This window comes from Magallana gigas, chromosome 2, assembly GCF_963853765.1.
Source record: "Magallana gigas chromosome 2, xbMagGiga1.1, whole genome shotgun sequence".
NCBI classification, from domain to species: domain Eukaryota; kingdom Metazoa; phylum Mollusca; class Bivalvia; order Ostreida; family Ostreidae; genus Magallana; species Magallana gigas.
Window position 1 is genome coordinate 34,899,874 of NC_088854.1, and position 23,016 is coordinate 34,922,889.

The 23,016-nt window shown below is 34.1% G+C and overlaps 1 protein-coding gene across 1 annotated transcript in view; it reads right to left on the minus strand.

The window, feature by feature from the left end:
• Positions 1-18,667, minus strand: part of LOC105348790 (palmitoyltransferase ZDHHC3-A) — a 94,449-nt gene extending 75,782 nt beyond the window's left edge. Inside the window, exon 1 of the mRNA XM_034445886.2 lies at positions 18,508-18,667. Within this exon, the coding sequence (XP_034301777.2) occupies positions 18,508-18,626 (119 nt within the window). The 5' untranslated portion in view covers positions 18,627-18,667. The remainder of the gene's footprint in view (positions 1-18,507) is intronic.
• Between the last annotated feature and the right edge of the window lie 4,349 nt (positions 18,668-23,016).

Consider the following 23,016-nt stretch of genomic DNA (forward strand, 5'->3'; position numbering starts at 1 on the left):
GGGTCTGTTAAAATGCAAAACCCCGTAGACTTCTTTATTTTTAGCCGTGTATTTATACCAGCTGATAAGCTAGAGAGGACGTTTTAAAGAAAGAATAATGAGAATGTTTAATGCTTCTAAAAGAGAATCGCTTGAACCCTGAGGTATATATAAATATACAGCAAAAAGTGAATCGAGGATATTTTGGGACAGAATATAGTGGTCAATGCATGTACTGTTAATTTTGAGGAAATAAATATTCTTGAATAAATAATCTAATATTGCTAATCTTTCAAAAAAAATTAAAAAGGTACATAAAGTATATCGTTTTAGCATACTTAACAAATCTATGAGGTAAATAACATTAGATAAGATTTTCCATTTTCCTTCTGTTCCGTTTTCCGTTCCGCGTTTTAGCAACACCCATGTATGTATACACGTGAACCCATCTAATCGAAGAGCTGGGTAAAACTAGTACCCGCTAATGAGACATGCAAACCTGTGTTGTGTACGTAACTTCAGACAAAGATCAGTCATTTGTAACATGCATGTATTTTTATGACCTATTCTTCAAATCCACTTGCACTATTTTATTAGGTAAATAACAGCTTTAAGGTGGTGCAGGACACCTGCATATTGTGATGTACATGTATACTTCCTATTGAGATAAACAATAAAGTTTGTTGAATATTGATTAAATATTTACCCCCCAAATAATGTTACCTAACATTGAAGCGCAATGGGTTAGAGCGTTTACATGTCTGTAAGAGCATTGGGGTCCAAGGTGTATTTTTGGTAATTTACGAATTTTCATGGGGGGGGGGGGGTCTGGACCCCTCACTCCCACCCCTTCTCTAAATCTGTGCACACGATGATGTTCATGTAGGCACACAGAAGCAAATCTAAACCCGGCAACCGCCACGGGGAGGGGGCATAATTTAATTTTTAATTTTGTTTGTAATAATTATATAGACCATTATACTTCCTATGACATAAAATGTTAAGATTATTGATTAACTGAAAATTTACTGCAAACGTTACAGTTCTACCCCAAATTGCACATAAAGTGCTGCTTATGTCACGATGTGTATTATCATATGGGCAGGGATCTCATCCTTCAGTTATGAAAATTATAATTTTGAAATGTATTACCGGAGTTTGCATGTAGCCTTCATTTTTAATTAAACTGGTACAAAACAGTGTTATTTAGGGGCAAACACATGGTGCGGGTATTACTGTCTAATGACAGCATCTAGTTAAAACTTGCCGAAGAAATAATAAAAAAAAGCAACCGACTATCACACAGTTTTTGTCTCTCGCGAAGTGAAAGTAACAGTGTTTAGATTGTATACGCATTTATTCAATGGTCATTTACATGAATATGCTGTATACGTAAGTATATTACTTTTCAACAAAATTAGAATTAATTATACATGTACATATTTATTTCATTACCCCTTGTTTATAAACGTTATTTGAAAGAACAACGATCACGTGTAACCTTTGGAAATGCCAACCTCAGATATAACGAGCATTGGTTATAACGAGAAACTAGAAAACTGACCAGTCAGGAAGGGCCCCGCTATGACAATTAATATAGAGAAGTGAAAAAAACTTTGAATTCCATCCTCTTTATATTAACAATGAAAAATAAATGCCCGGCATAAGATATAGGAACTGCAATTTAAAGGATCTCATGATTTGTAGTTGGATATGACTTTCATCCAACAATTAAAGTGTTTTTTTCTTGAGCCTTAGTGAGGGGATAAAACATACAAGTTGGATAAAAATCATATTATACTACAAATCATATGAGATTCTATTTATCCCATGTTTTATACACCACTATCAAGGTTTACACTGTTTATAAAACTCCACATTATTTTACTTCATTATGCTTCTATGCAAATCCCATTGAAAAGTCACAACTGTGGGATAAAAAAAAAATATCCAATGAGTCATATCCACCGGATAAAGGCCGGATTAACATGGGATGAAATAAAATTTGTTAAAAAAACAAAGAATTGTTATCAATGCAATGATACCTAGGCTTTGCCTCAACTTCAAACAAACAAACAGACACATGTGTACGGTAATACATATAACAGATAAAGACAGACCTTAGATTTTCTGAAACAGGCAAGATAATTAATCTCAGGGGATTAATTATCCTGCTCTCATCCATTTATTGAATTTAATCAGGGCTTACAGAAGGAACATTTTCAGGTACTATTCTTAAGTTTCCTTTAATATAAACATAGCAACCAAAAACAACAACACCACCAAAACATCCATTAAAAAAAAAAAAATAAAATAAAAAAACTGATATCTAATAAATTTATTGTAATTCATATATTTTTTTTATTTTACAGAATATAAGTATTTGGACTAGAATGAAATATATTCTTTATCAAATACCATCCTTAAACTGAGGGGTAAAAATATAAGGGTGCAGCTCCTGGAAAGAGAGTTTAATTTGATTACATTTAAAAAAAATATATATGAAAATTATAAGTAACAACTGTATTTTTAAAATTTCAAGATAATTCCTGAATGTCCAAAAACTCTAAATAGTAACCTTGTATCTGCATAAAACAGGGATAACCTCATGTCTTATAAAAAAAAACTAAATTAAATGTGTATTTCAAAAAGATTTAAAAAACTAAATTAAATGTGTATTTCAAAAAGATTTAAACAGGTGTTTTATAAAATGCAAGCCTTCAGTGAATGCAAATTCTTTGTACATGTACATGTATCACCCAGGGTTGACATCAACTTCAAAACAAACATCAGTTGCAGACAAAGGTGTTCATTAATCTTCATATGACAGATAGAGATAAGCCTCTAAATTTTCTGCAGCAGGCAAGATAATTAATCCCAGGGGATTAATTGTTCTGCTCTCTCATCTTTTTCTTCTAAATTTACAATAAGATTTTTTTTTCAGAAATGACAGAATGGGGTTAATATCTGATTACCTGTTAAAATTAACAGCATTAAGGCAGAAAAAAATAAAATACATAATTAAAAAATAAAATAGTGAAAAAGGATATCTTAATATATATCTTGATTTTACAATTCAATGAAATTACCATAAATCATTGTGTATGGTATTTTAACCAAAATAAAGTATGAATATTATATTTTAAATCCATATTCCAGAGAATCTACACAATACTACACATCATTCAAAATTGACCTTAACTTCAAAACAAAGTTCATTTGCAGACACAGGCAGTGCAGTAATTAATCTCAATGTGACAGATAAAGATAAAGCTTAGGATTTTCTTCCTGTGGAAGGTTAATTAATATTGCACAGCCTTCCAAGTATACAATGGTAACATTCTCAGCAGTTATCTCTCTTTGCCCATTCATTCTTATGCATAGTTAAGGAATCTACCCCACCACCCCAGCTCCAAACCAGAAGACATAGAGAACCAAACTTAGCATCAAAATATGTATTTCTGCCTACTGAACTACCATACCAAATTTGACCTTGATTGGGCAACCATAAAAAAAGTTATTAGAAAAAAACAGAAAGGTTAGTGAACTACATACTTGTATGTATAAGGCTTTGCTGTAGCATATTCGCTGGTTACAAAATGTTGACTGACCGTTGTCAAATCGGACTGAGTAGGCAGAGTTAAGACATTTACCACTCGTGACTTGAATGAGAGGGAGGAGAGATAGAAAGTAAGGAACTGAATGTATTGATACATTTCAAACATGTAAATAATCTGTGACCTACCGTGTTCAAGAAATCAAAATACAAGCAACATTTGTCAGTAAATGCATGTATATAGGCTTGCATGCATGGATGCAGGCATTATATATATATATTATGTGAATGAATTCTAAACAGTCTTTATTCATAATCGTCAAAGCTGAACACCGGTCTAAATAGGCGCCGTCACACAGGTACCTGGTATAATAAACTCTTCAATTTTGTTACACCGGAATGCAAACCTAAAACTCGTGGCCAAGTATATTCCTTTCATGGTCTTTAGAATTCATGCATTTTATTCAAATTTTATGTGCATATTCTGTTTGTAAATTATATTTTGACCAGTTTATTTGATGTTAGTATTCTCCTGGCTGGAAAAAGTGCGTAAAACTTTATAATTTCATTGCGACCGAGTAACACAGGTGAGACCTCTACAGCAAAATATTTTAAACTGCTAAGAGGTCTCCAGCTGGGATAACAGTGGTGAGAGAGAAATATGGCGGACAGTGCCTATTTACGAGCAGTGTTCAGCTTTAAGATAGAGGCATTTCTTTGATGCTGGCAAAGTGACCCAGCCAGCTTTAATGCAGTTGTACTGCGTAGGAGTTTCCGCAGCATGTCTTTGATGCCAGCGAAGCGACGGGCGTCTGGATTTAGTGAGCTGCTGACAAAAAACAAGACTGTCACCAAGCAGGAAAATCGACGGTATTTTGAAACAAGCTCTAATCCTAACTGGGTTTCCATTAATATTTTTATAAAATCTGAACAATAAACGTGAGAGAGAAACCTTACTAAGGGGAAAAAACTACCATATACAGTAAAACACAGTTATAGCAAACACGCTTATAATGAATTGACGCTTACAGCGAAGTGAATTTCATTCCCCAAGTCTCTATTTCATGTTGTAAACTTGACGGATATAACGAATTACGTTTATAACGAAGTTAAATTGGACGTCCCTGGGACTTCGTTATAAGCGTGTTTTACTGTAGTAGTTTTTCCCACTGAGGGAAAGGCTACTATATAGCAGGTTATCCGGGGGGGAAAGCTACATATGGGGGAAAACTGCTTTACAACACCATCCTCTTTTTCTTGCTTTCAAATAAAAAGTTTTGAAATTTTAAAGAGATTGATTGTTAAATTGGATGAAATGTGAGCCACTTTTGAACACAGATTTTTTAATATCATAGCTTTTGTGAAATAAAAGTCTCACTTGATAGTCCTCCGCAAAACAAAACACTTATTTGGTTTGTAATTGACTGACTACAAAAATATATCGATTGCTTTGCCTTGCTGTTTATGAGACTGATAAAACTGATATAATTCTTTAGTCAGTCAGTAACAAATCTTATAAGGTATAGCAAGCAAAGCGAGCTCTACCGGCAAGGCGTGTGAGAATAGAAAACTTGGACCAGCTGCACATTGGCGTCAGTGACTTGGACCAGTAATGCCCTGCTTTTATCGGACCAGTAGTTTCCTGTAATTTTGATTTCCCATGTCATGCACTCACGAGAATAAGCAAGTTAAAAATAATTAATGACTTTGTATATTGTAAATATACTGCTGACACAACCTACATGGATATCAACATCCAACCCTTTAACCTCTGTACACTTTCAAATACGATCAACTTCAAGTGATGTCACAATGGTTTCTTTGCACATTGATCTGTTTGATTTTTTTCAGCGTCAGAAAATTTCGACCCACAATGCAATTCCAAACATTGCAAATGGCGTTCTCTCATTCTCGTTAGAATCAAATTAAAACTTCTGAGAATAATATAAAATGTGTAATTTCAAGAACGTCATGCTTAGATACATGTAAATAAAACAGTACACTACATGTAGTTTTAATTATCAGGAGAGTATTTAAAGAGCCAGTTGAAATTGACACCCCGAGAAAACCATTGTCAACCGACGCAAAGCGGAGGTTGACAATAGTTTTTTCGAGGGGTGTCAATTTCAACTGTTATCCTCCCAAACAGGCACTATTTATTTTGTTATACTGAATCTCTTAATTTTTAAGAAAATTTTACTGCTTTTATGTAGGAATAACGTGAATTCTACAGCGAACCGTACGCGCATAATTTTCGCGCATGTAACAATTTTTAATGTTTCCCATTGCTAAGTGCGTTACTTACGCTGAGGGTAATAGAAAGGATTATGAACTGCGTCTTAACCAATCAGATTTCAGTATTTAACATGAAAGTATAACAAAAACATATGATAATCATATGTTCATTTCATGCAGTATTATAAGATACAATGTTTATCAAAACAATAACATAAAATACAATAATGCATCCTATTATTCTCTTAATATATATCATATGATAAAAAAAAATACCATAATAAATAATGATGCAATATGATATTGTGACTTATGATATGATATTGTTTCATGTTATAAATTATTTTATTTGATCATATAATACACAATATCATAATTTGTTTTCCCTTGGACTGAAATGTCACATTTTCATTGGTTTAAACATAGCACGTGATTGCCTCATATATCTCTATATTTGTTCTGTGAGAAATAATATTAGGCAATATATGACCGTCATTGGTCGACGCTTCGCTTACTCATTTCGATATTTCATAGTATTTAATACATAAACCGCATGCCGTAAATTCTTTAAAATTAGAGTAGTTGCCCTTAGAATATTGACTTCACATTGTTTTGTCTGGAGCAGAACAAAATGGCAGCGTCGAAATTTGCTCAAATCTCTGCAGAGGAAAGGGAGAAAACATTTAAAATTGAATAGCAACAAAACATTGTAAGTAAACATGGGTGAAGCAAGGATTTTTGAAAAGTATTTGAAAGGTGAGATTGAAAATTTTGAAGAGTTTAAATGAGTTAAATTGGACGAGATATTAGGCATCTTGTACATGGCTTTAAGTAGATCATCGCTATTTGTGAATAAATATGTCGCTTGATAGTCCTCAGGAAAACAATACACTTATTAGGTTAGTTACTGACTCACTACGGAAATATATTGGGTTGATCAATCTCATAGACGGCTCGGCTTCGCCTCAACCCAATATATTTCCGTAGTGAGTCAGTAACTAACCTAATAAGTGCTTCGCCTCGCCATCTATGAGATTGATCAACCCAATATATTTCCGTAGTGAGTCAGTAACTAACCTAATAAGTGTTTTGATTTCTCGAAGACTATCAAGCGACATATTTATTCACAAATAGCGATGATCTACGCAAAGCCATGTACAAGATGCCTTACGTTACATCTCTTCCAATTTAACTCATTTAAACTCTTCAAAATTTTCATCTCACCTTTCAAATACTCTTTCAAAATCTTTGCTTTACCCATGTTTACTTACAATGTTTTGTTGCTATTCAATTTCAAATGTTTTCTCCCTTTCCTCTGCAGAGATTTGAGCAAATTTCGACGCTGCCATTTTGTTCTGCTCCAGACAAAACAATGTGACATCAATATTCTAAGGGCAACTACTCTAATTTTAAAGAATTTCAAAGGGCAACAACTCCAAATACTTTAAGAACTTACAGCATGCAGTTTATGTATAAAATACTATGAAATGTCGAAATGAGTAAGCAAAGCGTCGACCAATGACGGCCATATTGCCTAATATTATTTCTCACAGAACAAATATTGCGATATATGAGGCAATCACGTGCTATGTTTAAACCAATGAAAATGAGACATTTCAGTCCAAGGGAAAACAAAATATAACATTAAATTGTATTATATGATATTGTTACATAAATATTGTATTATATGATATAATATGTCAAATATTATATTGTATTATATAATATTTTACTATATCCCATATATTGTACATGTATTATATGATATAATACAATGTTGTATCAAATAATATTTTATCATATGATACAATATATATCATTTCAACAATATTGTGTGATACAATATTATGTAATATTACAATATCATATAATACAATTTCATGTGATTTAATACTATATAAAAGAACCAAGATCAAATTATACAATATCGTATGATACAATATTATATAATAAACAATATTGAATCATACAATACAATATTTTATATTGCAATATCATATGTAATATTATCATGTTATGAAATAAAAAATTAAAAATACAATATCATATTATACATTATTATGCCTCCTGTCAGTTTGTCGCTAGATATTCAATACTCATCTATTTTCGCATAGTATACAAAGGATTTATATAGCGTAAGCATACTAAGCTGAAATAGAGCACGACATATGTTTTCAACGAAAATCTTGCAAGCGCCGACAGCGGGTTTCGAACTCACGACGCTAATATCATTCCAGCTTAAAGCCCAACATGTTAGCGCTACGCTATATTAGCCATTAAGTGACTGTATTTATATATATAAAAATATATAAAACGTAGATATGTACGACTGACATCAAGCAATTAAAATTATTAATCTTTCCAAAAACACTTCATTATTGACGGTAATTTTAAAGTTAAAGTTTTTGATAAACTTTTGAACAAATTAATTGAACATTTTTCAAAGAAATTCTACATGAGAATCACAAAAACGCTTTTTTAAATGACGCTTGATAAAGAATGTACGAGAAAACAATTCAATGAGATTTCGTCTGCTAAACATTTCAAGTTTTCTCGGTAAGGTCAAACGTCTCTCATTTCTTGAAAAGAACATAAACCTTTGTTGACTTTTTTATTGTATAACTTGTTGATTAAATAAACATTCAATTCAATTGATTAATTTGAAAAAAACCCAAATGCTGGCTTTTCCTGTGATTATTTTTAGGGGCTCGTACTTCAACACTCAAACGTCATGCACAGCTAAGCTACTTATAGCAAAGCACGTCACTATATTCAACAGTCGGCATAATAATTATAAATAACAATAGTGTTGTGTTGTGCATGTACTATGCCTAAATAGTAGTCAGGGTTTGATACATAGTATCCATGTATCAAACCCTGACTACTATTTCGGCATAGTACATGCACAACACAACACTATTATATAAATATTGTATCATAATATAAACATAGGTAATCATAGATTACTAAGCTCACCGAGACGGAGCATCACCCTTATGATACATCACCTTCATAAGACCACCTTTATCATTTTATATGAAAATCATACTTTATGATCTTGGATATTCATGGATTCTGTTTTGACAAAATATCGTATATCATCTGATAAATTTTTTTATGATAATCATATGTTCATATGTTAATCAATACAATGATATAAAATTAAATATTGCATCATGTCATATTTCTAATATTATATATATCATATAATAAATAAAATACCGTAATAAACAATAATGAGATTTGATATTGTAACATATGGTATGACATTGTATTGTGTTATACCTTATTGTATTTGATCACATAATACAATATCCTAAAATATAATACAATATAGTATCATATTACAATATCATATTACATAATACATCATAACACTGAAACATGATATTATATTGTATAATATAGAATGATATTGTATTGAATGACACTGAAACATATTTCATACATTATATGATATTATATCATATAATACAATATAATTTGATTCCAACATTGTATCTTATCAAATGATACAATATTATGTGATATGGTAAAATATTATAAAATACATTATTATATTATACATATTGCATCATATGACACAATAAAATATATTACAATATCATATAATACAATTTCATGTGATATGATAATATATCATATAAACCAATATCATATCATACAATATCGTATGATACAATATTATATAATATTACAATATCATATAATACAATTTCATGTGATATAATTCTATATTACTGAAACCAATATCATATTATACAATATTGTATGATACAATATTATAGAATATACAATATTGTATCATAGGATACAATATAATATTTTGCAATATCTTATGTAATTGTATCATGTGATAAAATAATAAATTAAAAATACAATATAATATCATACAATATTGTATAATAATATACAATACTATACATAACAATATCATGATACATAATCATATCATAAAATATCAAAAAAATTGATACAATATCATATCGTATCGTATAACTTTTTATAATATAACATATGATATCATATTGTATCATATCAAACAATATTGTTTCATATCATACAATACTTTATCATAGGAATCATGTTATATCATTTATCAACAAACACATCTATCTATCGAGCTGGTTTGAGTGAGGTAGGAGATTTCTTTAGCATCCTTGATAATGGAGATCAGGCTCTGCTTCTGAAGCAACCTCTGCATTTAATTTATAATAAAGTTAAATCAACTATGCAAGCTATCATCTATAAAACATGTGACCTGTTCCAAAAAACTAAACCTCATCCAGCATCCGAAACCTATGGCTCAGATTCAGCATTCAAGCCCATCAGGTGCATTTGTATCATAAGACGCATCATCCATGCAATTTTGGTGAAGTTTGGACCAGTAATAACTAAGATATCATCATCAGAGGGCACTAGCAATTAAAACCTTAACTTCCTCCCACATCCGCAACCTATGGCTCAGATTCAGCATCCATGCCTGTCAGGTGCATCTGTATCATAAGACACACCATCCATTCAAGTTTGGCGAAGTTAAGACCAGTAATAACTAAGATTTATTTTTTAGCATCCTTGATAATGGAGATCAAGCTCTGCATCTGAAGCTACCTCTGCGATTCATTCATATTACAGTTAAATCAACTATGCAAGTTTAAAATAGTACTATCATCTATTAAACATGTGACCTGTTCCTAAAAACTTAACTTTATCCAGCATCCGAAACCAGACTATGCATTCAAGCCTGTCAGGTGCATCAGTATCATAAGACACACCATCCATGGAAGTCTGGTGAAGTAAGGACAAGTATTAACTAAGATATCATCATCAGAGGGCACCTGTTTCAAAAACTTTATCTAACCAGCTCTTAAAACCTTAACCTCCTCCAGCATCCGAAACCTATTGCTCAGATTCAGCATTCAAGCTTGTCAGGTGCATCAGTATCATAAGACGCACCATCCATACAAGTTTGGTGAAGTTAGGACCAGTAGTAACTAAGATATAATCATCAGAGGGCACCTGCAACAAAAACTTAACCAGCTCTAAAAACCTTAACCTCTTCCAGCATCCGAAACCTATTGCTCAGATTCAGCATTCAAGCTTGTCAGGTGCATCAGTATCATAAGACGCACCATCCATACAAGTTTGGTGAAGTTAGGACCAGTAGTAACTAAGATTAATCATCAGAGGGCACCTGCAACAAAAACTTTAACCAGCTCTAAAAACCTTAACCTCTTCCAGCATCCGAAACCTATTGCTCTGCAGATTCAGCATTCAAGCTTGTCAGGTGCATCAGTATCATAAGACGCATCATCCATACAAGTTTGGTGAAGTTAGGACCAGTAGTAACTTAGATATTGCTATCAAAGGGCACCCGCAACAAAAACTTTAACCTGCTCCAAAAACCTTAACCTCCTCCAGCATCCGAAACCTATAGCTCAGATTCAGCACTCAAGCCTGTCTGGTGCATCAGTATCATAAGGCACACCATCCATGCAAGTTTGGTGAAGTACAGACCAGCAGTAACTAAGATACTGCTATCAAAGGGCACCTGCAACAAAAACTTTAACCTGGTCCAACAACCTTAACCTCCTCCAGCATCTGAAATTTAGGACCCAGATTCAGCATCCAAGTCTTTCAAGTCCATAAGTAGGTCCAGATGCATCATCCATGCAAGTTTGGTGAAGATAGGACAAGTAATAGCTTAGATACAGGACTTGCAACAAAAACTTTAACCAGGTCTGGACGCCGACGCCGACGCCGACGCCACCGCCGACGCCGAGGGTATAGCATAAGCTCTCCTTGACTTTGTCTCGGTGAGCTAAAAAACTATACATAACAATATCATGATACAATATCATATCATAAAATATAAACAAGAGATCTTTGTGAAACACTTATGCCCCCCCTCCCTTTGAAACATCCACAAAGAAAATGAATGTAACTGCAAATAACTGGAATTTTTCTAAGTCCAAGGGGTATAACTCTGCTGAAAATTGCTTTATCATACCCAAAATCAAACTTGACCTAGATATTATTTAGATAAACGTGTATACCAAATTTCATTCCAATATGTTTATCCTCTGCAAAGAAAATGAGGGGAAACTGCAAAAAACTGGAATTTTTCTATGTCATAGGGCCATAACTCTGTCGAAAACTGCTCACTCGTACCAAATATCAAACTTGAATAGATATTATCATGATAAACATGTATACCAAATTTCATTTCATTATGTTCATCCTTTATGAAGAAAATGAGCAGAAACTGCAAAAAAATGGAATTTTTTTATGTCCAAGGGCCAAAACTTTGTCGAAAATTGATCGGTCACACCCAATATTGAACTTGACCTAGATATTATCATGATAAACCTGTATACATGTACACACCAAATTTCATTCCAATATGTTCATCCTCTGTGAAGAAAATGAGGGGAAACTGTAAATAACTGGAATTTTTCTACGCCCAAGGGCCATTACTCAATCAAAAATTGCTCGATTGTACCCAATATCGAAATTGACCTAGATATTATCATGATTAACCTGTATACCAAATTTCATTTCAATATGTTCATCCTCTGGGAAGAAAATGAGGGGAAACTGTAAATAACTGGAATTTTTCTACGCCCAAGGGCCATACCTCAATCAAAAATTGCTTGATCATACCCAATATTGAACTTGACCTAGATATTTTTTAGATAAACAAATACATCTATCTATCAAGCATGTTTGAGTAAGGTAGGAGATTTTTTTAGCATCATCAGACTCTGCATCTGAAGCTACCTCTGCGTTTCATTTATATTATAGTTAAATCAACTATGCAAGCTATTATCTATAAAACATTTCCTGTTCCAAACTAGAGGTACTGTGAGCAAGCTCACAATTGATACCCCCCGCTAAGATAAAAATCATAATGCGTGTATTTTTCCAATGATAAAAAATATTGGATGAATCTATTTCACCGTCCATTTTCTATAAAAAACAAATGCTCTATTTTTTTTTTTGCTGTTGGTCATTAGCAATATTTGTGTGAAGTAAGAACATTCAATGCTTCTCCATAAGAAAGACAATGACTGGACATAAATTTTGCACTTTTTCTGCCAGTGACCTTGACCATGCCCAAATGACCTTGGGTCAAGGTCATGATGCACCCTTTGGTCCTAAGCAATATTTGTGTGCAGTTAGAACATTCAAAGCTTCTCCATAAGAAAGATAATGACCGGACAGGAATTTTGCACTATTTTTCCCAACGACCTTGACCTTGCCCAAATGACTTTGGGTCAAGGACATGACATACCATTAGGTCAAAAGCAGTCTTTGTGTGAATTAAGAACTTCCAATGTTTTTCCATAACAAAGATATGGACAGGACACAAATTTTGCACTTTTTCTGCCAGTGACCTTGACCTTACCCAAATGACCTTGGGTCAAGGTCATGACACACCCTTAGGTCATAAACAATCTATCTGTGAAGTAAGAACTTCCAATAATTCCCCATAAGAAAGATATGGACCGGACACAAATTTTGTATGTTTTCTGCCAGTGACCTTGACCTTGCCCGAATGACCTTGGGTCAAGGTCATGACAAACCCTTAGGTCATAAGCAATTTTTGTGTAGAGTAAGAACCTCCAATTATTCTCAATAAGAAAGATATGGACCGGACACAAATTTTGTATTTTTTCTGCCAGTGACCTTGACCTTGCCCGAATGACCTTGGGTCAAGGTCATGACACACCCTTAGGTCATAAGCAATCTTTGTGTGAAGTAAGAACTTTCAATGTTTCTCAGTAAGAAAGATATGGACCGGACACAATTGGATAGACAGACGGACGGACAGACAGACGGACCGACAGATGGACAAGGTGATTCCTATATACCCCCCCAAACTTCGTTTGCGGGGGGGTATAAAAACTAAACCTCATTCAGCATCTGAAACCTATGGCTCAGATTCAGCATTTAAGGTAACTCCGTACCTATTAAACTTTTTTTTAACTTATTGGACTTGAATTTCATCAAAAAATAAATAAGATATATATGTATCCATACTATTTAAGATGTAAGGTAATAAAAACTAAATGCTGAAATTATCATCTGAAAATCACACTTTTTTGTTTTAAAATTAAATATAACTGGATGGATACTTGTTTGTCTATTTAAATTTTATCGCTTACTATGCCAGAAAACAAAAAAATTAATTTAAAGAAAAGAAAAAATTGTTTACATTAGAAAAATTATAGCATTTAGATATATCACTTAGAGGAAAATAGAAAAGAGTTATTTCCCTTTGTCATTATTGAATTATGTCGAATATAAGGATGAAAAACGCTTATTAAATATCTTATTAAATATCTCCAAGTAAACAATGATTTGAGTTTTTGATGTGCACCTATAATAACATAGAAATTACAAATCTACTTGCAAGAATTTTAATGAATTCATGGTTTATGTAAAACGTATGACGTCACAGGAGGGTGGATTTACTTTAAGTCTATCAGGTGCATCAGTATCATAAGATGCACCATCCATGCAAGTTTGGTGAAGTTATGACCAGTAATAACTAAGATATCATCACCAGAAGGCACCTGTTTCAGAAACTTTAACCAGCTATTAAAATTCCAGCATCCAAAACCTATGGCTCAGATTCAGCATCCATGCCTGTCAGGTGCATCAGTATCATAAGACAAACTATCCATTCAAGTTTGGTGAAGTTAGGACCAGTAATAACCAAGATATATTTTTTAGCATCCTTGATACAGTGGTAACAACGTTATTGTTGACAAGCCAATCGTGTTAAATAGTTCGTGTAACATGGGTGATCGTTCGTGTAACGTGCGAGATCTTGCGTGTATCAGGAAAATTAGTTTGTGTTTTTTACCGTGCGTGTTCGTGCGTGATCCTGCGGTTTTTTCGTTTTGTAACTTTTTTTTACGGAATGTCAAGATTTATTGTTAAAACAACAAGTAGTTTTTGTAAAACAGTGTGAATTTTAAACTTTTTTTATAGAAGAATATTGACTGTTGTTAACATGCATTCTCTCTTTTGTCGTTAAATACATTTAGTAAGTTTTTCCACAGCTCATTCAATCCTTTGTTCGGTCGGTTAGTTTTGCATAATTTTATAATCAGCCTATATTAAGCATCCATTGTGTCTTGACTCATATTTTTAATCATATTAGCAAGAGCGACACGTTGAATGAAAGCGGCCAAGCTTAACCATTCCCCGTTTTAAACTAAACGATTATTCTCATACTTGACTCATGCTTTTAATCATATTAGCAAGAGCGACACGTTGAATGAAAGCGGCCAAGCTTAACCATTCCCCGTTTTAAACGAAACGATTATTCTCAACGTTTTCTTTCAAATGAGAATACGATGCGCATTCCTATCTGGTACATTGTGTAATCATTTGTTTGAAATTAAATTTATTTAGACGCTTTAAAATTTATAAACAATAAAAATAAATCAATTATGTACTGTAAATAATGAAAATATTGGATGTGTAAAATCAAAATTCTATGTAACAAGGTAACAAATTTACCTCTATCCCGCATAATCAAATCGTACGTAAGGGAATTTGATTACATAAACAGTCAACTCGTATGTAAATAATTTCGTGTAGTTTATGCATTATCTTCATTTCATTTACACTTAAGTTATTATTTGTTATGGAGACAAAAAAAAATTAATTTGTGTATAAATCCAATATTTTTTTTGTATGGATGTGTAAAATTGTTTACTCGTAAAATATAAAACAGTGCATGGCTACTATACGTGCCGCTTTTCAATAAAACACAAACATTAAGCAATTCAAATTTAAGCAATACGTTTTCTTAATTCTAATCTTAAAGTTAATTGTTTTTGTTCGTGTACCGTGAAAATTCAGTTAGTTAGTGATCGTCCGTGTATCGTGCGTGATCGTTCGTGTATCAGAATCGTGCGTGTCGTTTGTCAACAATAACGTTGCAACCACTGTAATGAATATCAAGGTCTGCATCTGAAGCTTCCTCTGCGATTCATTTATATTATGGTTTAATCAACTATGCAAGTTTAAAATAGTACTTAAAATAGTAGTTATCTATTAAACATGTTACCTGTTCCAAGAAAACTTAACCTCCTCCAGCATCTGAAATCTAGGACCCAGATTTAGCATCCAAGCCTGTCAGGATCATCAGTATCATAAGATGCACCACCCATGCAAGTTTGGTGAAGTTAGGACCAGTAGTAACTAAGATATAGTCATCAGATGGCTCTTGCAACAAAAACTTTAACAATCTCTTAAAACCTTAACTTCCTCCAGCATCTGAAATCTTGGACCCAGATTTAGCATCCATGCCTGTCTAGTGCATCAGTATCATAAGAGGCAACATCCATGCAAGTTTGGTGAAGTTAGGACAAGCAGTAAGTTAGATATTGCTATCAAGGAGCACCTGCAACAAAAACTTTCACCTGCTTCAAAAACCTTAACCTCCTCCAGCATCTAAAATTTAGGACCCAGATTCAGCATCCAAGTCTTTCAAGTTCATAAGTAGGTCCAGATGCATCATCCATGCAAGTTTGGTGAAGATAAGACAAGTAATAACTTAGATACAGGAACTGTAACAAAAACTTTAACCAGGTCCGGACGCCGACCCTGGGGGTATAGCATAAGCTCCCCCTGACTTCGTCTCGGTGAGCTAAAAATTAACTCTAACTGTAATTATAAGTTGAAAAACTAAAATCTTGCAAAAGCTAAGGGAAAAGGGCATTTATTCAGAGATATTAAATAATTGTAACTTGCACTCATTTGAACACTCACATTTAAAAGATTTTTAGAGGAATCTGGTGATTTTGGCAAGTTTCGGGTATTCCTTGGGGGAAGTTTTTACAAATCAAGCCTATCAGACTATACACTATAAAGCCTAAAATGCCATAGTGAACCGACATTACAATCATTTTATAAAAAAGGAAAAAAAGTCTGCATTGAACATTATGAACATTATGTTGAATCTTTACTATTCAACGACATTGGTTCGTATATTAAACTAGTTCTACAGTACTCATAAATTAAACCATTAATAAATCATGAGAAACTTGAAGTATTGCTTATACTGTGGTTTCATTAATATTCAAGGGTATCAATTTTTGTGGATAAAGTGAAAATCACAGTTTCAAGAATATGTAAATTCGTGGCCAATGACCCTATCAATACAAACTGGTAGTAGAAATTGCACTTCAATGAACATTTAAATTCATGGTTAAACTTAAAAACGAAATCCACGAAAATTGGTATTAAACTAACATTGATGAAACCACAGTATACTGAAGAGTAAAGATTATAAATACTGAAAAGAAGATATATTGCATATAATTTGTATTCAAACTGATTTACTTTTTTGCATCCATTTTTAAAACGTACCATATACTTTTTTTTAAATTCATTTATCCTAATAATTTAATACCTACATGTATATATAAATATTTAATCATAAGCTGCGCTCGCCCCCACAGTCGCACCTGTAATAATTCCGATTATTTTAGGTTCAGCGCGGACCCGATTTTCTTTTAGTTTCTTTGTTTATGTCACGTGATACAAGGGTATAAATACGACAGTGAATCAGCTGTTGGCTGCTTAGTTGGAAATCAGCCGCAGAGAGAAGAAGTCAGTGAAGTTAAATAATAAAAGGTATTGTATCAATACAGAGCTTGCCCGTTCGTAATGGTGTTAAGTGTTTTTGATAGGCCATAGAGAGGTTGTTCTCTTGGTACTGTAGGTTAGGCATTGCAGTCGTTTTGGCTCGTCAGTCTCTCACAGTAGGCTTTCCTCGGAGAGGCTAGCCATTGTTCCTTTCTCTAGTGGCTGATCAGACTGTTGTCCAGGCCGTTGTGCCCACTGTCCGTCCTAAATAAGGCAGCCTACAGTGTGCACAGTGGTTGAAGGGCTACCACATATACTGTCCATCCTGAATAAGGCAGCCTACAGTATATGTGGTAATCTGAGGATAGTCAGTTATTTTAGCTGAGTGGTTGACCTCAGTGGATTGTCACTGTGGGTGTGTACTGTCCGACCTGAGCAACGCAGCACCAGTACATCACACACAGTGTCAATTAATTGTTTATTATACTCTTGTTGTGTTTGTAAATATTCTAGATTCCCTGAAATTACCTGTTGATTATTAACCTAAGTAAGGTTAGGCTTTACCAATCATTTTTGACAATCAATAGAAAATCATTATATTATAAGACTTTGTTAGTGTACACCCAAAACCCTGGAAAAGACCAGGCACGAACCCTTCCCCTGGCAGTACAAGTAGCTCGGTACGTTACAGCACCGTAAAACATTTTAATATTGCCCTTGCTGGCATTGGGAACTCAAGGGTCTGTCCTGCATCCTAAGAATCCGGTGTTATCTGAGTGGCACAAGTCCTTAGTCTTGGCGCTACATAACATTGCTTTATTTTTAATCCATCGGGATCGAAACGTCCTTTCAAGTAGGCGATAAACGTAAGCAAATATCGTTATATTGCTGAGTAGCTTATTGATGAATAGCTTGACGTTGGTGAAACCCAAAGGATGCTAAGTACGATTTGGAGTATGAGTTTGTACTCTAAAAAGTGTTAAAATTATCTCGGCAAGAATATTTTTCCTCGGTGCGGAAACACTTTAGAAAAAAATAGTTGTATATAACAGACGAAGACTGAATGTAAAAATTTCCTAAAATTGCAAAATTATGCATTATCAAAATCAAATGTGTAGGCAACTTACGTGTTTGACATAGAAGGTATCATCAAATGACGGATCACTACATAATCTGCGTAGAATAAGGAAACATACGTGATAATCAAACAAATTATACCACACGGGTCTCCTCTAAACACAGCCATTTCTGATTTCAGAAAACCTATTTTTATGTACTTTTATCGACTATAAAAAGAAGATAGTTGAGCCCGACTTATACGGCCAAAATAAAGCATTTTCTCAAGCTCATGCCGAAACCAAATTCATCGGTAAACGCCCAACCCCGTGGCTACGGATTCCGGTGTACAGTCATTCTAAGAACTGCCTCTCCATTACACTGGTTATGTTGTTAAAAAATTAAGTTTGCCAGATTGCTTTAAGAATTTGGTTTTCCAAGAAAAACGTCATCTACATGTATAATGAAACTTTTCCTGAAAACTATTCCCCCATACCTGTCGTTTTTACAAATCTACCTCAGATTCTTTGAAATCCCAGTATCCTGGCCGCAGGCGTCATGGGTTTCCGATAGTCTAACACTAAACGCTATCTCTAATGACTCTCTTTTTAGTTAACAATTTTGAAACTATATCATTTTCAACTTCGGGCATAGCATTAAAAATCGCCGTCATAAAATCAAAGTTAGTCGTCACTATATTCAATCTGTAGCTTTAAATAAACTGGATGCTGCATTCAAGACTAATGAAAGTGTGCGTCATTCATGTGTTTCCGATAACTGTTAGTATAATTCTCCAGCATTTTGTTTTTCAATAATACTTAACAGGCACGTAGCATCGTTTTTGAAAGTGGGGGGGCCAGACCCATCCAAAAAATCTTGACAAGCAAAAAAAAAAAAGAAAAAAAAAAAGGGAAACTTAAAGTTTCCAAAAGTCTTCCTAATCCGTGGGGGGGGGGGGGGGGGGGGGGGGGGGGGGGACTCAACTATACTTCCAAAAAAAAATTCTTCCCTACCAAAATTTGTTTCCCTCCAAATCATGAAATTCCTAATCCGTGGGGGGGGGGGGGGTACTTCAATTTTACTACTCATTTCCTAATTTTCATATCTATTTTTTACTAACTTCCAAAAAAGTGGGGGGGGGGGGGGCCAACTCCATTATAATTCATATTTTTATATGTAAATTTTAAAAAATTTGTTGCTGCGAGAAAAAGTGGGGGGCCAGGCCCCCCCCCCCCTGGCCCCCCCCCCCCCTGATGCTACGTGCCTGCTTAACATAAACAAGTGATAAATGTGAAATAACCTTTTGAATATATTTTATCCTATTTTCAATTGTTTTCTATACTCTGTCCCGAGTTTTTGCGTCCACCATTTTTTCCTGATTTTTCGATAATAATAAATACCTTTGTGCCCAAACTACGTACATCCACTAATATAAAAAATTTCCAGATTATCTGTTTTGAAACGCCCCCTCTACCGCTTCAGGTTTTAATACACATTCCAAAATAAAAAGTCAAAGGAGATTTTGCATTGCACCAGACATAAATAAGCCCGGATGATAACGTTGAAAGATTGCGCGAGGTGTCCCTAGTACTTCCGAATGGATAAAAGATGTAAACATTTCCTTTTATAAATCTCCGTAAGAAATTTGTTTTCGTTCCTGCAAAATTTTATGAGTGAAAAGGGATAATTTGTCAATGAAGATATCTAGGATATTTTCCATTTCATTGATTTCAACTGTACTTCTTTCATATAAGGTATGTGTATTTTTCTTTAAAAAATCATCAAAAAGTGACGAGAGCAATAACATGTCTGTCCGACTATAACCCTTTTATTTCAACGTAAATCATCAAAATATTTAATTTTCCCTATAACTTCATTTTATCACATATCATTACAATACCGTCATTTATATGATTATTAGTCCCCTACCGGTTTTCACCGGAGGGGACTATAGCTTTCCTCTGCGTCCGTCAGTCCGTCTGTCCGTCCGTCCGTCCGTCCGTCCGTCTGTCTGTCTGTCCCACTTCAGTTTTCCACACTTTTTTTCTTTATGCGTTTGAGGAATAATATGAAATTTGCTAAACAGCTTCAAAATATCCATCTACGGATCAAGTTTACACTTTTGTAGCGTCTGGTTGACATATTTTATTAATAATATATTATTAATTTTTTAGATTCCAATTGTTTCCAAAAGCGATATTCTGTATTACAGTGCATTGTTTTCACAATTTCCACAAACCGTTAGGGGACGTGTATTGCTTATGCAATACTCTCAGAATGCTTGTTGAATCTGTGATATTGTAGTTAGGATTTTGGTCAATTTTAGAGACTTTATTTAGAGTAATAATAAAAATTAGTTTCTTATGAGTCCCGTGAATAATTGTGTGATTTTCATAATTTCACACAGCATTACTCTGATAGTATATATGTATAATGACGAAAAGAGAGTCGACGTCATTTTGGAGAAAACTCAGGCGACCAAAAATTAAATAGACTATATCGGAAACACATGAAACATATAACGGCACGATAACGGATGTCAATCTTATCAAAGAAGTGCTTTATTTCAGCAATAATTAAATAAATAAATACATGTAGTTCAAAAATTCACTAATCGATTCTATATACATTTTAAATTATAAAGACGTTTATCACCGTAAACAACCCCTAACGCGGGGGAGTCACATGCAGTAGACAAAAAGATTCCAACGCGTGGGGGAGTCGATTTTCCTCGCTTCGGAGACAGAAAGAATTTAGGTAACACCTTTTGTAGGTGTTTATAGGAAGTATTTTATATAAGGAATAAGGAATCATTCTTTGAGTATTATGAGGTGATAATTTTGGTCGGGGCGTGATCAAATCCAATAAAGCCCGAAGGGCTTTATGATAGATATGATCACGCCCCGGCCGAAATTATCACCTCATAATATTCATATATAGTGATTCCTTATTACTTATATTTATATAATTTTAGGCCATCGCACGATTAAATCTTTAAATATGAATAAGCAAACCCCGCCGGCGCCTCAATTTGGCGTCATTTGTATTATGGGTTATATAGTACAAAATCGATACGTAGTATTATCACAGACAAAGACACTGGATAATGTAAGTATAAAAAGATATACCGCACGGAAGAAAGCGATAGTCAAACTTTGTGTCGGTCATAAGTCCAAGTGCTCTATGCGTCTAGTAGCCTCAAACACTTCGAAACTATTTGACAGATTTCAAATTCACGGTGATCGGGTGGACAAAATATGCATGATTTGTACAGTTGAAACAGTCGAACAAATGATCAACCTTGTAAGTGCAATATCAAATCTTAAAGGAAGTGAACATGAAAAAATTATCAAGGGCTCAAATTTGTCTGTTTGATGTATATAATGATATATATCTGAAAACTGTTTAGACAGAGCTTTCCTCAGTAAGAAGATATACCACTTAGAATAACTAATTCTTGCAATCCACGAGCGCTGCCATATTGTTAAAATCATAACCTCCCTGCTGGGTTATCTCTAAGCATCTAAGAGAGGGAAGCACTGATGCTGACGTCAGTGGGACACATTGCATTTTTACACACGTTTAGTAACAGAGATAAAATGTGATTAAAACTTGAAATGGATGTAAAGAGTTGTCATTTTGAAACAGTGTTTATGTAGGAAGATTTTGGATCTCAGAATGATGCATTCCCACCAGCAGTTAATGGGACATGTAATGTCCGTGGATCAGTGTTATTGTGACCTATTTTTTCTTGCATTCGGGAATTTCTTGTTTATGAGTTTGAACATTTATATGTCTGCTACATAAATGAGCACACAAGGTGCATTGCTCAGCATCCTGATTTTTAAAAAGTGTTTAAGTTCTGTTATTCTTCTGACAGCATAAACAGAACCGGTGTTATATAGTGCCTTTTCCCCCTAGCCATCTTTCCCCCCGGAAAAATGGCTATGTAGCAGTCCCCCCCCCCCCCCCCCCCCGGAAAAATGGCTATATAGCAGTTTTTCCCCCACGGAAAGCTGACTATATAGTGGGTTTCCCCCCTTTTTATAGCCAGATTACCCCCACGGAAAGACTACTATATAGTGGAGTTTCCCCCTTTTTTACATTCCGGTCATGTTTATGGCGGGCCATAGGTGGCAATAATTTGCAATAACTGCTATGACATGAATTTCTCATAATAAAGGATAATTATGGCATTTATCAACACATAGAATAAAATATATGGTTATTTCACCTCTGATATGAATAATGGCACTCGCCTTCATAACATTACTGTGTCATCACCATTTATTTCACCTTTTGTTACACCTTTTTGGAACACCTTTTACATGGATTTCGGAATACCTCGAAACTTTCTCATCTAATCGATGCTTATCTACAGGTATGACTTCGACGTTATGACATAGACATTTTTCACAGAACACGTCAAAATACATTTGAGTGAAATTACGCCGGTTTGGAACTTTAATTTTCCCATGCATTATCATCTATGTGTAAGCTCCCCCAAAGAAACTAACCGACCAATCTTGTCTTAATTTTGTGGAGAAAGGGAATAAGAAGTGGAAATTAACGTACTGCTC